Source organism: Petaurus breviceps, unplaced genomic scaffold (genome assembly GCF_028583685.1).
Source record: "Petaurus breviceps papuanus isolate PSGF00001 unplaced genomic scaffold, PetGlider_PUasm1.0 90847, whole genome shotgun sequence".
In the NCBI taxonomy this organism is placed as follows: domain Eukaryota; kingdom Metazoa; phylum Chordata; class Mammalia; order Diprotodontia; family Petauridae; genus Petaurus; species Petaurus breviceps.
In genome coordinates this window covers 27,053,695-27,080,639 of record NW_027187360.1, presented here as the reverse complement: position 1 = coordinate 27,080,639, position 26,945 = coordinate 27,053,695, and the positions used below count along the sequence as shown (strand labels likewise).

General features: G+C 37.7%; 1 protein-coding gene across 4 annotated transcripts in view; it reads left to right on the top strand.

The window, feature by feature from the left end:
- The window catches only part of PNPLA7 (patatin like phospholipase domain containing 7), a 235,315-nt gene that overhangs the window by 47,392 nt on the left and 160,978 nt on the right, over positions 1 to 26,945 (top strand). For 3 of the 4 annotated variants that reach the window (XM_069072706.1, XM_069072701.1, XM_069072702.1), the window contains 6 exons: positions 1,488 to 1,647; positions 3,128 to 3,208; positions 12,311 to 12,439; positions 12,929 to 13,009; positions 16,087 to 16,222; positions 17,460 to 17,603. In XM_069072706.1, the coding sequence (XP_068928807.1) occupies positions 1,488 to 1,647; positions 3,128 to 3,208; positions 12,311 to 12,439; positions 12,929 to 13,009; positions 16,087 to 16,222; positions 17,460 to 17,603 (731 nt within the window). The remainder of the gene's footprint in view (positions 1 to 1,487; positions 1,648 to 3,127; positions 3,209 to 12,310; positions 12,440 to 12,928; positions 13,010 to 16,086; positions 16,223 to 17,459; positions 17,604 to 26,945) is intronic. The other variant, XM_069072704.1, reaches the window with a different exon arrangement.

The following is a 26,945-nucleotide window of genomic DNA, read 5'->3' as shown; positions in this document are numbered from 1 at the left end:
TCACTACAGCAGCAATCTCAATAGGGCTTATTTTCGGGGGAGGGCTTATTTTAGAGGAATCTTACACAGTAAAGGGAGGGCTTATTTTCGGGATAGGTCTTATTATCGGGGAAACACGGTAGTAAACCTTTAGAAGACATATCATGTTAGCAGAGATGTTTGATACCTGCAGAAAGAAATGGGCCTTTTTTTGTCTTTTGCAATAGACCAAAAATGAAATAATACTTTGTAAACTTTAAAACATTATGCAAATGCTATCATTATTATTATTTTATTACTAATAATAATCATGATCATTACCAAAAGGCTCAGGTATTTGTATAGAGTATTAAACCTAAATCAAAATGCACCCAGACACAGACTACAGTCTTTTTCACAAACACAATCAGTTCTAAAAAAGGGGGTTGGTATTCTTGGTGAATGGGGACTCAATGGATAGAATGCCAGACTTGGGGGCAGGAACACATGAATTAAAATCCAACCTCACACACTTACTAATTATGTTACCCCAGACAATTCATTTAACTTCTGCCCACCTCAGTTTTGTCATCTGTAAAACGGAGATAATAGTAACAACAGTTTTCCAGGGTTTTATGAGGATCAAATGAGATAACAATTGTAAAGTGCTTAGCACAGTGCCTGGTACATAATAAGTGCTATATAAATGTTCTTATTATCATTTTATTATCTATTTCGTAGACATAAGGTCTTTAAATTGTCTTTCTAGTTTTATTGCATCTGGTTTGTAGTCAATTCCTAGATAGAGAGTTGTATTTCAGGAAGAAGTTCTGCCCTGGGTCCTGCCATGCTTTTGTCCTAATTATGTCATCATTTCTGAAGCCATCATTCCCTATTGTACTTAAGTGTAATCTGCTATAATGACTAGGAATTTCAGCTGGGTGCAGTGGAATTATTTTCTAGCTGAAATATGGTTTATTAATCTGCTTTATTTCTCATTTCTTCTTTATATACTTAATATTTCATTGTATGCCCCCAACTTTTAATCTTTCTCATTACATTTAGAGTAAAATTGGATGTTTAAATGGGTCAGAAGTCAGTACATCTGGCTTCCACTTTTGACAGGTCCTGACTTGAGAATGTAAGCACTTTTTTTCATCTTCTTTGCCCCAGCTTCTGATCTGTGGAGTGCTGTCCTTTCATAGGCTTGGTCCAAAATGTTATTGTAATGGTTTCTTAGTGCTTTGAGTTTATGGAAATTAAAAACTTATGGGAATGCCTGTTTAGTTATTTTAGGGGTTTGAGATCTTTTCAGATCTTTGCTTGAGTACCTGCTCTATTGACCTCCAGCCTCATGAAAATCCATTCTCTCAATAATGCTAAATTTTGGTTGCAGTACTGTAGGCTTTGTTATTCCCCCTCCCCCCCCCTTTAGCACAATTCTTGTCCCTACAAAACCTATCCCTTCCTTCCTTCTTCCTACTCTGGTAGAATTCCTCAGTAAGAGATGTTCTATTTTCTTCTCACAGGGTCCTAGGCCACTTTGAGAAACCACTGTTTCTGGAACTCTGCAAACACATGGTTTTTGTTCAGTTACGTGAAGGAGAGTACATCTTCCGTCCTGGAGATCCGGACAACAGTATTTATGTGGTGCAGGATGGGAAACTGGAAGTTCGCATTCAGGAAATTGTAAGAATGCCCACTGGCCAGTATTTGTGGTGAGGCTAGAGAGTATGCTATTACAAGTTTCAAACCTTTGAGCTTAATTCTATGCCTCAGGCTCCTTATTTAAAAAAAAACACCTATATATTTTTGAGTTACTAACATGCAATATTATTATTATAAGACATTGCCCCTTCCTTCAATGAGTTTATAATCTGTGGGCTTATGTCTGTATGTCATTTAAGAAGATGGATCTTTTGACTTCAGGTGATAGTTTTAAAGTTTTTGCAGTGCTCTGCATGAAATGTGCTTCCCTGAATGAACAGATTTATTCCTTAAAAGACTTCTCACAATGTGTGGTTTAGTTGATGTGGAACTGGCATGTAATTATTAGTGAGGGAAAATCCCTCGTTCTAGCCTAAAGAAACCAGTATGGTTTCCTGTAAGTATACTAGGTTAGAGCTTCCTTACAAGTGTTCTGACACTGGAGCCTGGCTGCTGTTGGTCCATTTCCCTGGAATCAGTTTCTGAAGCCTCCACATGAACTTGTTGAATTCTTACTAGCAGTTTCCTCATAATGGCTGAAAGTGATTGTTTCTGTCTTATGGGAGTGAGTTGAGGGAGTGTGGAAATGTTGAACTCAGACAAGCTTCTCCTGGAGGGTGGGAATTTGGACCACACCGAGCAAAAAGATTTTCTTTTTCATTCTTTTCTGAAATGATTTTAGTCTTTTATGTTCAAAGGAAAACTAGCACAAAACTCAGGATCACGGATTTAGAACAGGCCCTCTAGCCAGGCCTGCCCATTTCATAGAAGTGTTAAACTGAAGCTTGCAGACTGAAGGTATTTGTCTAAGATCACATGGCTAAGAAATAACAAAGCTGGGATTTGCACCCAGGTCTTTTGACTTCAAATTCCACTACACTGTACTTCTTCTTCTATTTTATATCAGATTTGATCATTTAGATGGGGCCATGGGTTTGGAGTGTTCACAGTGGTCTTGATTCAGCATCCTGCTTTACTCTGCTTTTCAACTTGCAATAATAATAAATAATTATAGAAACCATGTATAGAGTGCTTATTATGTACTAGGCACTGTGCTAAGTGCTTTACAGTTGTTAACTTTTTTGATCCTTACAACTCTGGGAAGCAGATGCTATTATTATCCCCATTTTATAGATGTGGAAATTGAGACAAACAGAAGTTAGGTAACTTGCCCTGGGGAAACACATACAGCTAACTCTGTGCACTGTGTCATGCCGTAGCCGCTGCCCCATTTTTTGGTGATGACAATGACAGTTACCTTGGCCAGGGCGTGGGTTGCTGTGCCTCCTTGTCTCCAGCTGTTCTGTTACAGTGATTTGGAGCGAAAGGATGTGAGCTGGCACCAGAGTTTTGTCTGCCAAACCAGCTGGGAACCCTGGCATCAAAAACCTTTATTTAAAGTCAGTTTTTCAGCAGATGTCTGTATTGGACAGGTTCAACCCCATCTGCCTTCTGTCTGCAGGACGGTACTGAAGTTACAGTGAAAGAAGTCCTGGCCGGAGACAGCATCCACAGCCTCCTCAGCATCCTGGATGTCATCACTGTGAGTCTTTCTGCTGGACACCAATCATCCCAGTGTTTAGTTCTGTGTGTCCCCACGTACTGGTCTTGAAGCCCTCATTTTATTCATGCTACTTGGGCATCTGTATTGGAGGATGTAACAGCAAGCACCCTAGCACACCAAGGATGGCCTGTTTGCATAGGTTCTTTGATCTGCTTTTAAAGGAAAGATTGCTCAAAAAGGGCTAACAATCCTACTTTTAATCACATTCACTAGTCCAGAGGAAAGATCAGCACTCTGAACTTGGAGAAAATACAAGCAGAGAAATTAGCACAAAAACTAACAGACAGGGCTCTAGCTGTCTGAGTAAAGCAATATTGTTGTACACTTTACATACATCACTGGATTGAGGGAGCAAAGACATCTAAGCAGTGAGGGGGCTCTGAACATATGTCTAGACTACTCAGAGTCTAGACGAGGAAATCAAAAGATCCTTCTTATGAACAAATCCTCAAAGCAAAATACTAACTTCCAGAATATATGACAAAGACTCAGAGTGCTGAGGAGCTTGAAAATATTTGTGCCCCCTCCCCCCCTCCACTTAATTGGAAACTCTCCTGAGCCCAGAGCCTGATTAACCCTAGGCCAAGCCTCTATGTGCCTATTGAGGGGCAGGGAAAATCTTCAAATTCCCTTAACTTTATAGAGGATGGCTAGGCTTTAAAACTTAATTCTCAGTAAGTCATAATTCTTCTTAGTCATATGATATAAGACAAGTTTAGGAGTAGAACTAAGCCTTATTTTCAGTGCAGTAGAAGAGCAATCATTATCTTTGAAGATAGTGTTGGCAGGACATTTAAGCACAGTTAGGCATTGAAATAACTGTGTTTTTAACCTTACTGTCAGAGGTTACTAACATATTTACTGTCATTCTGAGCTGAGCCCTGAGGAACTTTCTCCTTAATTCCTTTAAACAGCTTCAAGGTAATTCTCAGAAGCCATGATAGCCTTGGCAAGAATGCAGTTGAGCAGTCAGAAATCACAGGCCAATTTCTATATTATGTCAGAATTCAAAATGTTGCTCTAAGCTGGGGTATTCTAATTAGATTCTGATTCTTATGTATATTAAGGGATTATAGACTACATAAATCAGTATTTAAGTGTATCTTGTGTTAATTTCCTATTTAGAGGCAATACTTCAGTTTTTCTTTTAGTAGGATTTATGCTTTGAATTGGTATTCTCATATTGACATTTTCTAGTATCATAGGATAGGGACTAGACCATGATTTCATTGTCATAAAGAACTAAACTCACTCTGCCACTGCAGGTGGGCCCCTTCTCTGCAACTTAGAGTCTTAGGGAGTTGTGTAGAGCACTGAGAGGTTAAGGAACTTAACCCTGAGTCACTGAGTCATTATTTGTCAGTGGCAGGACTTGAATTGAGGCCAGCTCTCTCTCCAATGTGCCACACTGCCTGTCTCTCTTCTGTTGTCTCCAATATTCCAGTATTGTAGTATATGTTTTTTCATGTGCATTATAATTTTTTTCAGCTTTAATCATATAATTAGCATATTTTAACCAAAACATACAAAGTTTTCTTTGTGTCTCACTTAGACTTTTCAAAGTAGATGGCTTCTGGGGTGTTTAGGGTGGGTTGGGTTTTTTTTGGGGCTTTTTCAACAGTCAAAGTGAGGTCAGTGTTTAAAGAAATACATATATTTCTCTATGTCTAACATTTCCATAGAACCATAAAAATCAAAGGCTTTTGGTCTTGGTTAGTGCCAGGTCCAGCTTGGTTCCCCAAGGAGATAAGGCAGGAACTTGGCCCTTCCCTTCCTTTCCCCACTTCTTGGTCCCCATTGCCATGCTCTATCCAACCAGGGAAGGGTGGGTGAGAGTTGGACATTCTCAGAGGTGCCCTCACAGGAAGGGACAGGATTCCAGTAACAGAACTGAGCAAGGATGGTCAGGTGGCATGAGTTTAAAACAGGTAGGAGGAAGCTCTCCCTCCCAAATCTCAGCAGTTCAAATACTGCCCTTCAAGCTTACTCTTACATCTGATTCTATCAAGCATATGGGCAGAGATTGGCATAATATGTACAGTAGTTATTGATTTCTCTCTTTACTCTTTGTATGTGACAGCTTCATATGTGAGATTGAGTGTCAGATGACTCACAGGAAGAGAAGGACATTGGTATGGAGTCAAGCTCCCTCAATAGTTCCTTGAGAGGCTTGGATCCCAGCGTAGCCAAGTTTAGCAAACATGATCAGGACCAATGATAACAGCCCTGGTTAAGGTGGGGGAGAGGGGGATGGGAGAAGGAAAGGGTTGGCCAGAAGCTACTTAGTGTTTGGTGGTGGTAGCAAGGCCTCTGTGAAGCAAAGAGGGATCTTCAGTAGAGAAAAGCCCTTCCCACTCCCTGTCCAAAGTACACTCACCTCTACCTCACTTTATCCCCAGCCACTTCTGAAATGGTTTCAAATCTATCTAAATAGCAGGTTACTCTGAAAGATTTAGTAGCCTGAAAACAGGTTCTAGAGGGTTTTGATCAAACCTGTGGTCAGTGAGATCTAGGCCAAGTCATTTAAGAGAAATCCACACTTGTTGAAGGGCATCCCTAACTTCTGGAGGCTGCAGTCATAGATTGTTCCTATGCTCTCCCACTATTCTGGCTGCTAAAAAAAACCCATGAATCCCAGGATGATTGAACCAAAGGACAGTCCAGGGAGGTTATCATATTTTTAGAATAGTTCAAGGATACCTCTGGCATGTGTGACTGACTTTTTCATCAACCTTTGCCATTGCCTAAATAAGCATCCAGTGCAAAGGTGTCTCCAGACGGTGAAATCCCACAAAGTGGGGTGGAGGATGAAGAAGAGCAGTATGTATGAGGGCTAGTACTAGTGGCAAAAGGCTTCCCTCCTCCATTCCCTCTTCAGCCTGCAGCCTCTAAGTAGTGAGTGGACCTGAAAGGAGTGAAGACAAAAATCCAGTACCTGTGTCTGGGCCGAAATCTCCTTCCCTCCTCCCCAGGAAAGGAGAGAAAAGCCCATCAGCTCAGAGGGATGGGAATCTTGTGAACATTATAATATTGATATATAATTTATATTTTCTCTTGACTTCATTGCATTGATGTAGGGAGCTGTTGGTGAGGAAACTCCTTCTATCAATACATTTAGCCAACTGTGCTACAACTTACAGGCTGCCCTGAGATTCTGGGTGACTTATATAAGATTATACAATAGCCTTTTTGCTTCAGAGGCGGGATTTAAACCCAAGTCATATGACACTAAGACCTACCCTTTATTCATTATATCATTCTCCCTTTAAATAATACTATCAGCTCATATATATGTAGTCTTTTAAGGTTTAGAAAGTATTTTTCATATAACCTATCTGTGAGATACATTGTGCAAGTATAGTTAACCCCATTTTGCAGATGAGGAAAGTGAGGTTTAGAAAGGTTAAGAGACTTGCTCATCTTCTCAAAGCCAAGTGAACAGAGGAGCCAGAATTTGAAACCAAGTCTTTCCTGACTTGAAATTCAGCATGACATGCTGCCTGTCATTTGGCTCTCCTTATGATTCTGGCATATGTTGATTAGTATTAATGGTATAGTTTAAGTCTGGGGGGTATTTTTTGGGGGAAGGCAAAGCTGAATACTTAATGATTGACTGTTTTTAAATGGATTGTCTAAAATTAGAGTAGTTGGCAGAAATCTTATGGGGGATGGTTTGGTTTAATACTTTGGACTTGAGATTAAGAGAAATGGGGGTGTCAAGAGACATAGGCTTGTGAATATGTGGAAGGGATGTGAAGATAGAAATCTTTTCCTAAATAGCATTTAAGGAACTAAATGGAGGAGGTAAATGGATGTAGGATAGAGATAGTGACTCCTGCCCAACATGACCATTAAGGTAGATTCCAGTAGCCACAATGAAGGTGAGACACTGGGATAGTTTCTTCAAAATATTGGAGATCTTCTTTATTGGGGTATAAGATAAGAATCAATCTGACAAGCTTCAGATTTCTTGCAAAGGCACTTGGCCATATATTGTGGTAGGTCATTTTAAGCCTGATGTTTACATGATTTTCTTGAAGGGTGGAATTTCTACATTTATTATCTTAGCTATTTTGCTTCCACTTAAGATTATGACCTTTGTTTAGATATCTCAGTTGGTAATTGTCCTGTTGACAGTTTTCTATTTATACAATTTTCACCTTTCCTTAATGAGAGCATTTTGTGTATTTTACTTTCTTCTGGGAGTATCTGTCTTACATTCACTGTGCCAGTAAATGCTTTGCCTGTGAGAAATAATTCATTTGGACCCTTACTCTATTCCAGTCAGTATTAATCAATTTGATATGATTTCATAGGGGTAGTGATTATAAGTTCTGTAATTCAGCCCCAGAGCTGTGAACTGCAGATTGTAAGTTCACGTGACTTAATTATAGAAATCCAACTAAAGGCCCTCCACTCTTGTTTTTCCTTATTATGGGGACCAAACTCAGCATGGTAGAGGTGACTCAATGGCATGTAAAGCTCCCAACTTATTTTTGTACCTCTGGACCATTCTCTCTTGTCTAGCATGAGCAGGCGCCCATCTTATGACCAGTTAGTGGAGATGCCCCATCCTTCACCTAATCTGAGATGCACACCCCCTTCTTCCCCCCCCCCCCCCCCACATACCATTTCTAGATGATGCATCATTTTTGGCCTTCGAAGCAAGATCTATCAAGATTCTCTACTTTGTATAACCCCTTTAGAATATTCAGGTATCAAATCTGGTATCAGACCTGAAAAAATAAGGGCTAGAAGAAGGGGGCATCTCAGAAGAAGGGGGCATCTCAGATCATGAGGTCCATGTTATTAGAGGGGATCATGGACCCTTTAATAAAGTGCTGTGGGCTCAGAGCTCTGCCGTGGTCTCTTTTATTGTAGGTTGGACAATTTTAATCCCTACAGTCTCTTTAAATGTTTTTAAACTTTTGAGACTACCTGACCCAATAATCTTATTTATCCTACCCCTAAAGCTAACCATGGTATTTGGAGACCTGGTTCATAAGGAGTGTTTATCAGGGTCTTCTCTCTAGAGAGGAGACTCAGATCTGAACTTTGCTTTAGAATTCTAAGACTTTGTATATGCCTTACCTAATTTTATCTCTCTCTAGGTAAAAATAAATCACCCATTGATAGCATAGAAGTTATACCATAAAACCAATCACTGATTTTTAGATTTCTTTATTTCACTAATAGCTCTCAAGCCTAAGAGAGGGAAGGTTCATAACTGTATTTCTTTGCTGGGAATTATTTTGGTTGGTTGCTGAATACCTTACAGGCCATCAGCAGCTGAAAATCCATGGGTTCATAGTAGTATTACTTGAATTTGGACTAAAGGTTAGATAAAATTTCTTTTGTTAAAGAGCTCTGACCAAATTTTCAGTCATAAAGCAAGGTAGTAAGTTGAGGCTTTGGAGGAAGTATGGAATAATGGATAGTGGATTGGTTTTAGAGTCAGGTAGAATTGGATTCAAGTCTTGCCTATGACACATAGTCAGTACCTCCAAGACTGAATAGAAAATCTTCTGTTTGGTATTTAAAGCTCTTCATAATCTAGCCCCTTTATACCTTTCCAGTCCTTTTACACTTACCATATTTCACTGTATAACCATGTCCACCGAATAATCGTTGCATCCTGGTGTTTTTTTTTCTTCATTCCAAAAATCGGTTTATACCTTTCATTGCATAATCGTTGCATGAGGTAAACAGAGCAACAATGTATTCACCAGTGGCATATGGATATGCATTTATTTCCTGAACATTGCAAGCTGCGAACCTAGATTTCTCAGCCCACACACATTGTCAGTATATTTCCAAAAGCTGACTTATGTGGTTTGCTTAGAGCACTGCAGTACTAATGATATTGTCACTCAAACCAATGAAGAGCTGTGGGTGCAAGGGGAACAGGCAGGCAGGCCAGCAAAACTACCATGAGTAAGTTATGTGATATGATAAGACTAGCATCTTCCCAATTTTAATGTATATTCAGGAGTATTCTGTGCATCCTAATCTTGAACCAAAGACAGTTTAGTAATAAATGATTTTTAAGTCATAATGTTACAATATCTTTTCTTTTTTTTTTTAAACTTCACATAATGACATAAAATCTGCGATGATTATGTGGTAAAATATGGTAATTTCCTACCACATACTCTTTGATCCAGTGACCTTGGCCTCCTGGATGCTCCATGAATGAGACACTCCATCTCTTGGCTCTGGGCATTCTCTCTGGCTATCCTCCATGTCTGGAATGTTCTTTTCCTTCACTCCAATTACTGACCTCCCTGACTTCCTTTAAGCTCCAGCTATAATCCTAACTTTTACAGGAAGCCTATACACACACACACACACACACACACATATATAAACATACATACATATATATACACACACACATATATACATACATATATACACACACACACACACACAGAGACACATATATTTGCATGTTGTCTCCCCCATTAATTAGATTGTAAGCTCCTTGAGGGTAGGGACTGTCTTTAGTCTCTTTTTGTATTCCCCTCAATTATTATAATACCTGGTACATAGTAAGCACTTAATAAACATTTATTGATTTGTTGATTTGTGGGATTTTTACTCTGTGACCAGAAAAGCAGAGAATTACAAGTTGAAGGGAAGTAAGTGGAAGTGAGGCAGGCCCAAAAGGAGTAATACCTTATTTTGAAAATATTTTGCAAAGAGGAAAAAAACTCAGTCTAGCATAAACAGTCAACTTAATGAGTAAGCTAAGAAGGGAGTTTATCCTTTGTTGTTCCTTATTCTGCAGTAGATCTTTGCTTCACTATTGTGTCTTTCTTTATGAAACCTCATTTGTTACAAAGAAGATAATGGATGATGCTTGACCTGTAATATGAATTGTGCAGCTGGGAGTGGCAGTTATTACATGAGCTCTTAAATTAACTTTGAGCTTTAGTAATCAATCTGTCTGGGACTATTCATTCCCTTCCCAGCCTGTTGTGATGAAGTCTTGTCACAATGTCAGCAGCGATTCCACTTGCTCAGCAACAAGAATAGATCTTTTTCTTAGTGTAGTGGGAGTGGAAAATTTATGGGGTGACATTTAAGTGGAAAAATATACTATGTTGTGTTTAATTGATCATTTTGAAGGATGTCATCACTTGTCTCACAAAACATTAATGTTTTGGTTGGAATACTTTTTTCAGCGAAAGTAATCAGTAGATTTGAAAATTAAATGTGTGTGAGCTGTTTTTCATCAGAGTTTCAAAGGGGTCAGCGTTCTCTTCTTTCCTTCTCCTTCCCCTTTCCCTTGTACTATTTTTGTCTCACTCTAGGACCAAGAATCTGATTTAGATAGATTGTTCTTGTTTCTTAATTGTTACCTCATAGAGCGTTTGTGCTTAACTCTGAATTTGTGTTAAAAACTCTATGTTGTTTTGGGTGTGAAGAGGGGAAAGTAATTGGTATTTCAGGCTATTTAGAGCCTGTCAAATAAAATGATAGGAATCTGGTATTTAAAGCACAGAAATGAATTTTATAAATTCTCTTGCTGGAATTATAATTTTAGTTTGTAAATCCATTTTCAGTAACCAGCAAATACTTGTGGAAAGTTCAGAGACACATAAAGCTAGAGTGTTTTTGTTTTATTGTTGTCAAAGAACAGATGCTTTGAATAGGGTTTCTGGAATTCATATATGCTCGTGTATGACTTATACAAGGAGAGGACAAAGTTCTCAACTGGATTAAATTTTGGCTCTTTGGAACAATCAAAGCCGTTGGTAATGGGCTTTTAACAGGTAGCTAATGGGTCCACTGTGAAATGACTTCCTATTTTTTTGTGAGGTATAGATCATAGATCCTTTTGTTTTCTTCTTAGAAGACAATTTTTCCCAGTCTAAGGAGTTTTATAGTTTAAAAAAAGGCCTAGCTAATAGTACATCAATGAAAAACATTTATGAATCTTAATATTTTGGTAAGAATTTACACGGAATAAGACCTGTTCAGCTCTCAGTGTTTGCAATTGACAAAGCATTCTGAATAGAGAGTCCTATAATAGGAATGAATCATTAACATTTGGGGGAAAATGTCAAGAGAATTAGTTTTATTTGGAATTCCTTGGATGTGGCGTTAGTAGAATATGTTATCAAAATATATTCCATTTCTCTATTAAAGAGCCCCATCCATTTAGATATGCTGTTTGGGCTAATATCTTTGAGTAATATGCTAGGCCCAGGGTGTTTGGTGCTAGTTGTCAGGGAGAAGGAAATTTGAATTTGTTTGTTTGGTTTTTCTTTGCTCTCTTGGTAACTCCCATTTAAATAATAGAGACAAAGGCCTGATTGAAAACTCAATCTAGGGCCCTGACCTCACCTTATTCCTCTAATATCCAAATCTTAAAGTTTTTTGGCCTTCTCTGGTCCTGGGCTCTCCATTTAGGTTTGCCATTTCTTGACTCATGATGACTAATGCTTTGTTTGGAAGAGTGGACAGAAGAGCTTGACTTTGCAAGTGTCAATTCTTCTTTCTCTCTGGCTGAGCTGATCACCAACAATTCAGGAAGCTGATCTAGACTAGAGTAAGGACTGGTGGATATTTAGAAACCTGGGTTCCTAACTTCTAGTACTGCATCCCCTCTCAGGGATCAGGTCTGGCAGGTGGTGGTGATCCCCCATGTGGTGCTTGGCCTCCTGTTGTATGAGTTGCCAGAGGAGTCCAGAAGAAAGTTGCTTTTCTTCAGTTAAGTCCGCATTTATAAAGCACACTCTGTGTTCATTGCATTGTGCTTGGCTCTGGGCATACAATGATAAAACAATACTGTTCTAGCCCACAGACAGCCTTTAGCATCTTTCCACCTATACCTACCTCTCTTTTTAACTTTTCTGTTTCTCATCTTTTAGAACTGCTCAGGTTCGAAACCTTGGAGTCACTCTCAACTCCCCACATAATCCATCAGTTCTTATACCCATCTGCTTTTCTCTCCGGATGTGGTTAGCATCCTCATTCAGGTCCTCATCATTTCTCACAGACTTTCTATTACTAATGAATGCACAGCAGTTATTCATCTCACTTGTCTTAACCAGGACTGTCATTCTATTACAGGGTCATGCAGCTCCATATAAAACTGTCTCTGCGAGGGCAACAATGCCATCCACTATTTTAAGGCTTCCAGCTACTGTTTTCCAAGGTGTCTTTGAAAAATACCCTGAGACCTTGGTAAGGGTAGTACAGGTAGGTCAAATTTTATATTCTTTTCTTCTCTATAGCTACTGGAAGGTTGCTTCTGCCATCACTCCAAGTTTTGCCTCCTACAGGCAACTTTTTTTTTTGCAGGAAACTTTTTGAAAGTGTTTTCAGGTCTGATTATCAGTTCTACTGAAAAGTGGTACCAACAACCACTTTATTTGATTTTTTTTTAATATTCTCAGGAAAAGAAAGGACCCAAATCCATTCAGCAAGACTGAGTGTTGGGGCTATAGGAATATATAAGAGGGGCTGGGAATAACTTGGGAAGTAGGAGGTGGGGTCTTAGGAATTGTGGAGAATAATCTGAGGTTTGGTTGGCAAATGGTTTAGGAGAGGGGCATGGCAGAAAATGAGACATTGGGTCAAGAGCATTATGGATACTTGGAAAAATCTCCATGGAACTTCTGTACACATCTGGCCTAAGTGTGAGTACCTGAGGAATTTTGAACCTCATGTTTTTTTCTATCTTATCAGATCATAATGGTGCGACTGCAGAGAGTGACCTTCCTGTCTTTACACAATTACCTAGGGCTTACCACTGAACTCTTCAACCCTGTAAGTAGAAAAATTCATCCCTTACACCAGATCCCACTCCCCAGCACAATAATCTCATTACTTCTAAATATTAGAAATTAAAATTTTTTTTTCTGATCTTGTTACATGCATCTAATCAAGCCTTGACCTGGGAAAATTATAAATTATGCTTCTGTTTGCTCTTGAATCCTAAGGTTAATTATTTTTTTTTATGATAACTTACCACAGTTGTTCAATAGTTCAATCATTGAGCATAGTTTTTCTCCAACTTTTTTGTAATCACAAATAATGCAGCTTTCAGTGTTTTTGTACATATGGGTCTTTTTGTGCTATTAGTAATACCCTTGGGATATAATTCTAGTAGTAGGATCTCTAGTAATGAACAATTAAAAAAAACTTTTTTTTTGCATAATTCCAAATTGTTTTCTAAAATAGTTGAATAATTTTACAACTCCACCAGTAGTAGATTAGGGTGCCTATTTTCCCACAGATACTCGGTTTTTGGTCTTTTTAATTGTTTATTGAATGCTAATTTGATACATATATAAAGCAATTATGTATTTCTAATACAATGTATTTTTCTTTTTTAAAATAAATTTTTTAACATTCTTTTTTGTTTTGAGTTTTAAATTATCTCCCTCTCTCCAGCCTTTACCTCCACCTATTGAAAAGGGAAGCAACATGGCACTTATTATACATGTGAAATCATGCAAAACATATCATCATTTTAGCCATATTACAAAAGTTTTAAAAAGCAAGAAATTGAAAATATAAAATAAAGTGAAAACAATTATGCTTTAATCTGCACTCAGAGTTCATCAGTTCTCTCTGTAGAAGAAAACATTTTTCATCAAAAATCCTTTGGAATTCTCATGGATCATTGTATTGAACAGAATAGTTAAGTCTTTCACAGTTGCTTATTGTTACTATGTACAATGAGCTCCTGGTTCTTTTGCTTCGCTTTGCACCAGTTCATATAAGTCTTCCCAAGTTTCTCTGAAACTATTCCATTTGTCATTTCTTATAGCACAATCACAAGTTGAACACAATCATAAGTTGAAAACATCTTGTTCAGCCATTCCCCAATTGTTGGGCATTCCCTCAGTTTCCAGTTCTTTGCTACTGTAAAAAACTGCTATAAATATTTTTGTACATATGTATTTATCCATACATGGTGACAGGTAATTTTTTCCTTGCTTTCCTAATTTGCCTTATGATATCATCCTTTTAAGTCTAAATGATATCCCTATGTTATCCTTATCTTGATATATGGTACAAGATGCCTATTTTCTACCATACTGCTTTCTAGTTTTCCCAGTACTTTTTGTTGAATAGTGAATTCTTGCTGTCCAGGCTTGGATCTTTGAGTTTATCAAACACTAGATTATTTTGGGGCAGCTAGATGGCACAGTGGATAAATTGCTGGCTCTGGAGTCAGGAACACCTGAGTTTAAATGTGGCCATAGACACTTGCTAGCTGTGTGCTCCTGGTCAAGCCACTTAACCCAGTTGGCCTTAGTTCCTCATCTGTCACATGAGCTGGAGAAGGAAATGGCAAACTACTCCAGGATCTTTGCCAAGAAAACCCCAAATGGGGTCACGGAGAGTTGAACATGACTGAAACAACTAAAAAAAAAGATTACTATTGTCTTTTACTTGTATATGTTGTGTGCCTAATCTATTTCACTGATCAATCACTTTGTTTCTTACCCAGTACCAGATTATTTGATTATTACTGCTTTGTAATATAGTTTGAAATCTAGTATAGGTAGGCCATCTTCTTTCACATTTTTTTTCACTGATTCCCTTGATATTCTTAACCTTTTGTTCTTCCAGATGAACTTTTTTTTTTTAGTTCTATAAAATAGTTCTTTGGTAGTTTTATTGGTATGGCACTGAATAAGTAAATTTATGTAGAATTATCCCATTTTTATTATATTGGTTCAGCCTACCCATTTGTTCAGCAATTAATATTTCTCTATTATTAAAAATATTTTTTTACATCTCTATTTGTATGAAAAGTTTTTTATAATTGTATTCATATAGTTCCTATGTGTCTCTTGGCAAATAAATGCTTAAATATTTTATACTATTTGTAGTTATTTTGAATGGAATTCCTCTTTCTATCTCTTCCTCCTAGGTTTTGTTGATAATATATGGAAATGCTAATGATTTATTTAGACACTTTGTTGTCTTCTGAGTTTGTCTTGAGCTTCCCTGTCACAATACTAGCTTTTATGGTCAGGTTCTTTTTGTTGTTTGCTCATTTTTCCAGCATGTTTCTTGACTTTGTACTTTAAGTTAGAGTTGGGCTCTGCTCACTCCTGGTAGAGAGTAGAACAGTAGTCACCATCCCAAATTTCAGGCTTTTATGCCTTGATGTTTTTACAGTTAGTTGTAGGGATTTATATGTTCTTGGTGCTTCTAAGGTGCTGTGATCTGGGGGGAGGTGTGGTCACGGCTCTTCTGGTCTGTGTCCTGTTCCTTACTCAGGAAGAGCCCCTGTTCTCTTGTGACCACACACACTAGTGCTCCCCTCTGCCCTGAACCTGAGTAATGGGCAGTGGAGTTGCCAAATGGCACCTGGTCCTGCACCCAGTGCTCTCACAATATTCCCGTTATCTCCTTCTGAGTAGCTGTCTGATATTTTTTCTGGGTAGTGGGAGCTCCCAGTACTACTGCTGCTGCCCCTGTTGCTTTTGACCCTGCTGCTATTGGTCCCCATCCCAATGCCACAGACCTCTCCTTCTGATTTCCTAAATTGTCCTGGGCTGGAAAAATGCATCCTCTCAACCTTTTGTTAGTTATATTGCTCCAGAATTCTATTTGATGTGATATTTTAAAGTTGTTGTAAGGGGAAATATTGGGAGAGTTCACTTAGAATGCTCCCTCCATCCATCATCATGGCTCTGATTCCAATGTATTTCTCAGTTAATAGTTGATACATTTTGAAAATCTCATCACTTCATTACCAAAATGCTATAGTTGTATGTTTTCCTTATGTAGCTCCTGCTTTGGGACTTTTCTTATCTGAGAGATAGCAGTAGCTTTCTTCTTTGATCAATACCTTTTCTTTTGCTTTTTTATTTTTCCGGCAGGAAAGTCAGGCTATCCCTTTGGTGTCTTTGTCTAGTGTAGCAGCCAGCAAAATTAAGAGGCAGACATCCTGTCCAGCATCAGATGAAGAACTACGGGGAGAGAAGGTTGAGAAGTCCCAAGAATGCTCAGAACCAGGTGATGATCTAGACAGAGACTGACTGATTGGCTAGTGGAGTCAGGCAGCAGGGCCCTCAGCACCTTAGGAAGCAATACTCAATGGGAATTAGAAGACTTGGGATCAAGTCCCCGGTCTTCTTCTTACATGCAGGTTATGTCCTGAGTCTCATTTCTCCACAAAATGGAGAGAATTCTACTTTGATTTTTTCAGAGAAAGCTGTTGTGTGAATCAAATAAAGATAATATGTGTCAAAGTATTTTATAAAGGGAAAAGTGCTATGTAAATGTAAATACTTCTGTTGTTACCCTCATCTTCATCATTACCTGTTAATAAATCATTTATCCTTAATATCTACTGAAGTTAGGAATATCAACCTATCCTAAATTTTTGCTCCTTTCATGACCTTTTCTTCCTTTGCTGTCTCTATTTTCATTTTAATTTCTATTTGCAAGGAAGTAGCAGAATCCCACTTACCATATAAAGGAATTTGGGCAACTAGGGGAAGGCTGTTATTTTCTTTGAAATTAGGGAAAGGAAGATACAGGCTATCTTTATGTTCTGAAAAGTGAAGATTATAGGATTTAGAGCTTGAAAATACTTTAAAGAACATCTAGTTTGATTCTTTCATTTTACATATGGGTAAACTGAGACCCAGAGATGTTAAATGACTTGCCCACTGTCATATGGTTATTAAATAGCTAAAGGGCAAGAATTCACTATTCAATAAAAAATACTGGGAAAACTAGAAAGCAGTCTGTATAAACTAGGCATAGAAACTGGAATTTGCATCTGGGGTTTTGACTCCAAGTTTAGTGCTTATTCCATAACACGATTTCCATATGCCAAGATTGTTAGGTTGTGGTTGGTATGCCATTGTGTTGGTATGCCATATGCAGATCTCGAGAAAATGGCCTCCTGCATGGACTTGACAGATCACCCTTATTAAGCAGATGAGGTTTTTTGTTTTGTTTTGTTTTTTTTGGTTTGTTTGGGGCTTTGCAGAGTTCACAGAGCAGGGGTCTGGGAAATTTTGATTGTGGCACTGTGAGGATATAGTAAATTCCAAATAACTGCCATGTCTGGAGAGATTTGCCCCAAGTCTTTAGTATAATTTGGAAAGGGAGAAGAGCTGGTTGTCCTGAATATTTTGCCTCAGTTGAAGAAGTGGATTAAGAAACATCTTAGAACAGAAGAGTAGGGAGTTAGGTGGAGATTCTTAATGGTTTTGGCTTATGTCTTGTTTCCACCTGATAGATCATATGAAAGGAGGCCAGTTAGAGACCTGTGGACTTGTTGTGAAGAGGAGCTTCTCCAGCCCACTGCCTTCAATGCATGGAGAGAGTTTTGATGAACTAGGGAAATTCCAAGGGATTGGAACAGACACAATGACACCTCAAGGTAAAAGAGAACTCAGGGAGTCTTTAGTGCTATTTGGCCGATTTAAATCCTCTCTTTGTTCTTTTTTTTTGAGTGCAGATTGGGAAGAAAGTCCAAGGAGCTCCTTTGAAGGGTGGGCTCATATTCTTTGACAGATAACAGAGTACTGACAAAGTACTTTTTTTTTTTTCCCACAAAGTACTCTTTTTTTTTTTTTTGGTTGTTGTATTGGTTGTAGCCTGGGGAAGCAGGAATTGATTATTCTTTACAAATTGGGAAACTGAGGACCTTCAGCAAATAACCTTCTAGTCAGTGACCAGTGAACTGAACTTGGAACTCTGTTGTCTCCAGTCTTTTTGCCATGTCTAAAGAGATGTTACAAATGAGCAAGTGTCTTGTCTCCCTCAACATAAGATTTAATATAAGATTTACTTTTTCTTATGATGTCACATAACCTCCATTATTTAGTCAATACTATTATATTTTAGAAAAGGAGGGTATCTGATAGCATTCTATTAATGTATATTATACATATCAATATGTCCTTCTCTTTTTACTCCAACCCAATCATTCTTTGACATCTCATCCTTCTTTTCCATCTTCCTTGTTACCAGTCTGTTTTAAACCATTATCACCTTATATATAGGTAATTTGCAGTAGCCTTCTAGCCTTTCTCCCTGTCTTCAGTCTCTCTTCATCATATCCATCTTGTACATACTGTCTAATTAATCTTCTTAAAGCACAGGACTGATTTTGTCACACACATAACTCTGTCCCCCACCCTAGCCTCTATCCTCTGCTTGAAATTTTCAAGTGGCACTCCATTACCTACAGGATTAAGTCTAAACTCCTTACTTTTGTAGTCTAAAGTCCATCAGAATCTAGGTCCATTTTTCTTTTTTCAAATGTTTTATTTGTTTTCCAATTACATGTAAAAATTTTTTAACATTCATTTTTTATAACTTTGAATTCCAAATTTTCTCCCTCCCTCCCTCCTTTCCCTTCCCTTATTGAGAAAGCAGGCAATTTGATATAGATTATATATATATATATATATATATATATATGTTGTCATGAAAAACATATATCTACATTAGTTGTGTTGTAAAAGAAAACAGACCAAAAAAAAACCAACAAGAAAAAGTTTAAAAAAAGTATGCTTTGATCTGCATTCAGATTTCATCAATTCTTTCTCTGGAGGTGGGTAGCATTTTTCATCATGAGTGCTTTTGGAATTGTCTTAGATCACTGTGTTGCTGAGAATAGTGAAGTCATTCACAGTTAATCTTTGTGGAATATTGCTGTTACTGTGTAGGAAGGTCTTCTGGTTCTGCTCACTTCACTTTGCATCAGTTCGTGTAAGTGTTTCCAGGTTTTTCTGAAAGCTTCCTGCTCATCATTTCTTATAGCACAATAGTATTCCATCACAATCATATACTACAACTTGCTTAGCCATTCCCCAATTAATGGGCATTGCATCAATTTCCAAATCTTTACCACCACAAAAAGAGCTGCAATAAATATTCTTGTACATATAGGTCCTTTTTCTTTTCTTTTTTAATCTCTTTGGGATATAGACCTAGTAGTGCTACAGCTGAGTCAAAGGGTAGGCATAGTTTTAATGCCTTTTAGACATAATTCCAAATTGCTCTCTAGAACATTTGGATCAGTTCCACCAGCAGTGCAATAGTGTCCCAATTTTCCCACATCACCTCCAACATTTGTCATTTTCCTTTATTGTCATATTAGCCAATCTGATAGGGGTGATGTGATGTCTCAGAGTTGTTTTAATTTGCATTTCTCCAATCAATAGCAATTTAGAACAGTTTTTTAATATGACTATAGATAGCTTTGATTTCTTCTTCTGGAAACTCTATTCATATCATTTGACCATTTATTAATTGGGGAATAACTTGTCTTTTTATAAATTTGGTTAGTTCCCTATACATTTGCAAAATGAAACCTTTATCAGAGAAACTTGCTATAATTTTTTTCCCCCAGCATTCTGCTTTCCTTTTGATCTTGGCTGCATTCATTTTCTTTGTGCAAACCCTTTTTAATTTAATGTAATCAAAATTATCCATTTCATATCCTGTAATTTTCTCTATCTCTTGTTTGGTCATAAATTCCCTTACCCATAGATCTGAGAGGTAAACTATTCCATGCTCCTCTAATTTGCATATGGTATCATCCTTTATGTCTCAATCTTGTACCTATTTTGACCTTATCTTGGTATATGGTGTGAGATGTTGGTTTATACCTAGCTTCTGCCAGTCTGCTTTCTAATTTTCTCAGCAGTTTTTGTCAAATAGTGAGTTCTTTTTTTTAATTTAAAAATTTTTTTGTATTTATTTAGTATTTAAGTTTTACCTCCGTTACACGTAAGAACAATTTTTAACATTTATTTTTAAAACTTTGAATTCCAAATTCTCTCCCTCCCTCCCTCCCTGCTCCTCTGATTGAGAAGGCAAGCAATTCCATATAGGTTATATATGTGTAGTCATGCAAAACATATCCATAACAGTCATATTGTGAAAGAAAACATAGGAAAAAAAACCTCAAGAAAAATAAAGTGGAAAAAAAACAAAAACAAAAGTTGCTTCAATCAATATTCATACACCATCAGTTCTTTCTTTGGGGATGGATAGCATTTTTCATCCTAAATCCTTCAGAATTGTCATAGATCATTGTATTTCTGAGAATAGCTAAGTCATTCACAATTGATCATCCTACAATATTGCTGTTAGTTTGTACCCAGTACATTTCACTTAGCATCAACCCATGTAAGTCTTTCTAGTTTTTTCTGAGAGCATCCTGCTCATTATTTATTATAGTACAATAGTATTCCATCATAGTTACATATCACAACTTGCACATGTGCATCACCTCAGTTTCTAATTCTTTACTCCCAGGAAAGAGCTGCTATAAATATTTTTGTATGTGTAGGTCCTTTCCTTTTTTGTTTTTAATCTCTTTTGAGATACAGACCAAAAGAGAACATAGAAAAAAAAACTCAAGAAAAATAAAATGGAAAAAAAAAACAAAAACAAAATTTGCTTCAATCAGTATTCAGACACCATCAGTTCTTTCTCTGGGGATGGATAGCATTTTTCATCCTAAGTCCTTCAGAATTGTCATAGATCTTTGTATTGCTGAGAATAGCTAAGTCATTCACAATTGATCATCCTACAATATTGCTGTTACTAGTAATGGTATTGCTGTGTCAAAGGATATGCATGGTTTTATAGCTTTTTGGGCATAGTTCCAAGTTTCTCTAGAATGGTTTTATCAGTTCAGAACAGTACATTAATATCTCATTTTTTCCCATATCCCCTTCAACATTTGTCATTTACCTTTTCTGTCCTATTATCTAATCTAATAGGTGTGAGATAGTACCTCAAAATTGTTTTAAGTTGCATTTCTCCAATCAATAGTGAGTTAGAATATTTTTTCATATGGCTATAGATAGCTTTAATTACTTCATCTGAAAACTGTTTATATTTTTTGATCATTTATCAGTTGGGGAATGGCTTTTATTTTTATAAATTTGACACAGTTCTCTATATGTTAGAGAAATGAGGCCTTTATCAAAGAAACTTGCTTCAAAAAAATTTTTTTTCACAGTTACAGTTGCTAACTGTATTTCCCTACATACTGTCTCCCCTACCCCCATTTATTATATTCTCTCTCTCCTTTTACCCTGTCCCTCCTCAAAAGTGTTTTGCTTTGATTATTCCTTCCCCCAGTCTGCCCTCCCTTCTATCACCTCTCTCTTCTTTTATCCTCTTCCCCTTCTATTTTCCTATAGGGTAAGATAGATTTCTATACTCCATTGCCTCTGTATCTTATTTCCCAGTTACATGTAAAAACAATTTTTAACATTTGTTTTTAAAACTTTGAGTTCCAAAATTTCTTCCTTTCTACTTCCCCGCCCACCCTTATTGAGAAGGCAAGTTATATGTGTGTAGTTATGCAAAATACTTCCAAAATAGTCATGTTGTGAAAGACTAACTATATTTCCCTCCATCCTATCCCACCCCCCGATTATTCTGTTCTCCTTTCATTCTGTCACCTCAAAAGTGTTTGCTTCTGATTAATCCTTCCCCCAATCTGCCCTCCTTTCTATCACCACCCTTTATTCCCTTCCCCCCTATTTTCCTGTAGGTTAAGATAGTTTTCTATACCCAATTGAGTGTGTATGTTATTCCCTCCTTAAGCAAATTCTGATGAGAGTAAGGTTCATTCATTGCATCTCACCTCCCCCTTCTTCCCCTCCACTGTGAAAGCTTTTTCTTGCCTCTTTTATGTGTTATAATTTACACCATTCTACCTTTCCCTTTGTCCTTCTCCCAGTACATTCCTCTCTCACCCCTTAATTTTATTTTTTAGATATCATCCCTTCGTGTTCAACTCACCCTATGCCTTTTGTCTATATATATTCTCTCTCAATTACCCTAATAATGAGAAAGGTCTCATGAATTACAGATATCATCTTTCCATGTAAGAATGTAAACAGTTCCTATCGGGATGACCTGGGGATCTAATCCTGGGCTCAGACATTTAGCACCCACCTAGAAACACCTGGCCATGTAACCTTGAGCAAGTTACTTAACCCCAATTGCTTAGGGGCAGCCAGGTGGCTCAGCAAGTAAGAGCACCAAGCACCGGCTCCAGTGTCAGGATGACCTGGGGATCAAATCCGGGCTCAGATACTCAGCACCACACCCAGAAATAACTGGCCGTGTAACCTTGAGCAAGTTACTGAACCCCGATTGCTTTAAAAAAAAAAGAATGTAAACAGTTCAACTTTAATAAGTCCCTTATGATTTCTCTTTCCTGTTTACTTTTTTCATGTTGCTCTTGAGTCTTGTATTTGAAAGTCAAATTTTCCATTTAGTTCTGTTTTTTTTCTCAAGAATGCATTAAATTCCTTTATCTCATTGAATAACCATTTTTTCCCCTGAAGGATTATTCTGAGTTTTGCTGAGTAATTAATTTGCTGGTTTTAATATTAGTTCCTTTGACCTCCACAATATCATATTCCAAGCCCCCTATTCCTTAATATAGAAGCTGCTAAATTTTGTGTTATACTGATTATGTTTCCCCAGTACTTGAATTGTTTCTTTCTGGCTGCTTGCAATATTTTCTCTTTGACCTGGGAACTCTGGAATTTGGCTATAATATTCCTGGGAATTTTCCTTTTGGGATTTCTTTTCAGGGAGTAATTGGTGGATTCTTTCAATTTCTATTTTACCCTCTGGTTCTAGAGTATCAGCACAGTTTCCTTTGATAATTTCTTGAAAGATGATGTCTAGCTTCTTTTTGATCATGGCCTTCAGATAGTCCAATAATTTTTAAAATGATCTCTCCTGGATCTGTTTTCCAGGTTAGTTGTTATTTCAATAAGATATTTCACGTTGCCTTCTACTTTTTCATTCTTTTGGTTCCGTTTTATGGTTTCTTGATTTCTCATAGTCATTATCTTCCATTTGCTCCATTCTAATTTTGAAGGAATTATTTTCTTCAATGAGCTTTTGGACCTCCTTTTCTATTTGACCAGTTCTGCTTTTTAAGGCATTCTTCTCCTCATTGACTTTTTGGACCTCTTTTGCCATTTGGTCTAGTCTATTTTTTAAGGTGTTATTTTCTTCAGTATTTTTTGGGGTCTCCTTTAGCAAGCTGTTTAATCATTTTTCATGATTTTCTTGCATCTTTCTCATTTCTCTTCCCAATTTTTCCTCTACTTCTCTTACTTAATTTTCAAAATCTTTTTTGAGCTCTTCCAGAGCCTGAGACCAATTCATATTTTTCTTGGAGGCTTTGGATGTAGGAGCTTTGACTTTGTTGTTTTCTTCTGAGTGTAAATTTTGATCTTCATTGTCACCAAAGTAAGATTCTGTAGTCTGAGTTTTTTCTGTTGTTTGCTTATTTTCCCAGCCTATCTCTTGACTTTTTAGCTCTTTGTTAAGGTAGTGCTCTGCTTCCAGTATGGAGGGCATACTGTCCCCAGCTTCAGGGGTTTTGTGCAACTGTTTTAAAAGATACTTCTAGGGACCTGTAAATTTTCATTTCTTCCAAAGTAAGAACCATAGAGTTTGAATGCAGATTGAGGCATACTATTTTAACTCTTTTTTTGTTTTTTCTTTCTTGTGGTTTTTTCCCTTTGTTGTGATTCTTCTTTCACAGCATGATTAATATGGAAATATGTTTAATATAATTGTACACATATAGCCTATATCAGAGTGTAGATGGTATTCCCTCTTTGAGAGAGGTGTTTTCTCCTCTCCTGGCCTATACTGCCACCCAGATCCAAGCATGGGCAAAGCAACAGAGTCCTGCCCCAATGCCAGCAAAAAGATCCCTGTAATCTTGTCTGATCAGTTGTTCGATCTCCTTACCATCTATGGGCTGAGAGCTCCTGGAACAGTTGCTGCCATTGTTGCCACTGCCCTGATTCAGTCACTCCCCAGGCCTGCTCCTGGTTTGCTGGGGCCAGGACTGTGTTGGGGCTGGGGCTGGACTCCCCTCATCTCTCACCCAGGTCCAACAGTCCTTTCCTGCTGATTTTCTAAGTTGTCTTTGGCATTTGTGGGTTAAGAAGTCTGGGAACTACCACAGCTGCCAGTGGTTCAGTGCCCTGAGGCCTGCTTCAGGTTCGCTGGGGCCCAGTCTGTGCTGGCACAGCCTGCACTGGATTATGCTCCTCTCTCATCCTGGTGCAACAGACCTTTCCTGTTGACCTTTCAGGTTGTCTTGGGCTGGAGATTTGTTTTACTCTGTCTTTTTGTGGGTTCTGCTGCTCTAGAATTTATTTAGAGTCATTTTTTACATGTAATAGGACAAGTTTGGGGGAAAGTTCTGGCAAGTCCCTGCTTTTACTCTACCATCTTGACTCTGCCCCATTGGATTCAGCTTTTTAATATACTCTGCTATCATTTCTGTTTTGTGGATGAGTTCATCATATTCACATTAATAGTTAAGATTACTAACTGTGTATTTGACTCCATCCTGCTTTTCCCCCTATTTATCCTTCTCTTTCTCTCTCCTTTCACCTTGTCCCTACTCGAAAGTGTTTTGCTTCTGACCCCTGCCTCCCCTAATTCACCTTCTTTTCTATTATCCCTCCCTCCTATCATCTTTCCCTATCTCTCTTCTTTCCCCCCTCCCTTTCTACTTCCCTATAGCATAAGATATGGCTTCTGTACCCAACTGAGTGTAGTTGGTATTCCCTCTTTGACCCAATTTCTGTCCGAGTAAGATTTAAGCATTGCCCACCACACCCTCACCCCATCTTTCCCTCTACTGTAAAAACTCATTCACTCAGGGGCGGCCAGGTGGCTCAGCGAGTAAGAGTACCGGCTCCAGTGTTGGGACGACCTGGAGATCAAATCCCGGGCTCAGGCACTCAGCACCACACCCAGAAATAACTGGCCGTGTAACCTTGAGCAAGTTACTTAACCCCGATTGCTTTAAAAAAAAAAAAACTCATTCACTCCTCTTTTATGTAAGAAAATTTACCCCATTCCCCCTCTCCCTTTCCCCTTGTCCCAGCACATCCCTTAATTTAATTTTTTTGGATCTCATCCAATTCATATCTGCGTCTTCTGTCTATGTATACTCTTTTTAACTGCCCCAATAATGAGAAAGTTCTTAGGGATTACAAGTATCATATTCCCACATAGGAATGTAAACAGTTTAAGCTTTTCAAGTCCTTTATGATTTCTCTTTCATGTTTAGCTTTTTCTGCTTTTCTTGAGACTTGTATTTGAATGTCAGATTTTCTGTACAGCTCTGGTCTTTTTATACTTGCAATTCCTAATTTTTCTTAAATGTCCATTTTTCCCCCTGAAGGATTATGCTCAGTTTTGCTTGGTGTAAGTCTTAGTTGTAGTCCTAACTACTTTGCCTTTTGGAATATCGTATTCCAAGTCCTCTGATTGTTTAATTTAGAAGCGGCTCAATCTTGTGTTATGCTGGCTTCATAATATTTGAATTGTTTCTGGCTGCTTGCAATATTTTCTCCTTAAAGAGCAATTTGGAACTATGCCCAAAGGGCTATAAAACTGTGCATACCCTTTGATATAGCAGATACTACTACTAGATTGGTAAACCAAAGAGATCATAAAAAAGGGAAAAGGACCCATGTGTACAAAAATATTTATAGCAGCTCTTTTTGTGGTGGCAAAGAATTGGAAATTGAGGGGATGCTCATCAACTGGGGAATGTCTGAACAAGTTGTGGTATATGAATGTAATGGAATACTATTGTGCTATAAGAAATGATGAGCAGGCAGACTTCAGAAAAGCCTGGAAAGACTGACATGAACTGATACTGAGTGAAGTGAGTAGAACCAAGAGAACATTGTACATAGTAACAGCAGCATTGTATGATGGCCAGCTTTGATAGACATAGCTCTTCTCAGTAATACAGTGACCTAAGACAATTCCAAAAGACTCATGATGGAAAATGCTATCCATATTCAAAGAAAGAACTATAGAGTCTGAATGCAGATTAAAGCATTCTATTTTCTCTAGTGTTTTGTTTTTTCTTTTTTGTGTTTTTTTCCTTTTGTTCTGATTCTTCTTTCACAGCATGATTAATATGGAAATATGTTTAATATAATTGTACATATATAACTTATATCAGATTGCTTGCTGTCTTGGGGAGGGGCAAAGGGAGGGAGGGAGAAAAAAACTTGAAACTCAAAATCTTATAAAAGTGAATGTTGAAAACTATTTTTCCATGTAATTGGAAAAAAACAAAATACTATTAAGTGGGAAAAATACTTTCTCCTTAACTTGGGAGCTCTGGAATTTGGCTTTAATATTCCTGGGAGTTTTCATTTTGGGATCTCTTTCAGAAGGTGATTGATGAATTCTTTGAATTTGTATTTCACCTTCAGGTTCTAGGATATTAGGGTAGTTTTCCTTGATAATTTCTTAAAAGATGATGTTGAGGCTCCTTTTTTGATCATTCCTTTCAGGTAGTCCAGTAATTTTTAAATTATCTCTCCTTGATCTATTTTCCAGGTCAATTGTTTTCCCAGTGAAATCGTTCACATTTTCTTCTATTTTTTTCATTCTTTTGATTTTGTTTTATTATTTCTTGATGTCTCATGTAATCATTCATTTCCACTTGCCCAATTCTAATTTTTAAGGAATTATTTTTTTTCAATGAGCTTTTATAACTCTTTTTCCATTTGGGTTCTCTTCAGTGAATTTTTATGCCTGTTTTTCCATTTGGCCTGTTCTGTTTTTTTAAGGTGTCCTTTCCTTTCCTTTCCTTTCCTTTCCTTTCCTTTCCTTTCCTTTCCTTTCCTTCCCTTCCCTTCCCTTCCCTTCCCTTCCCTTCCCTTCCCTCCCC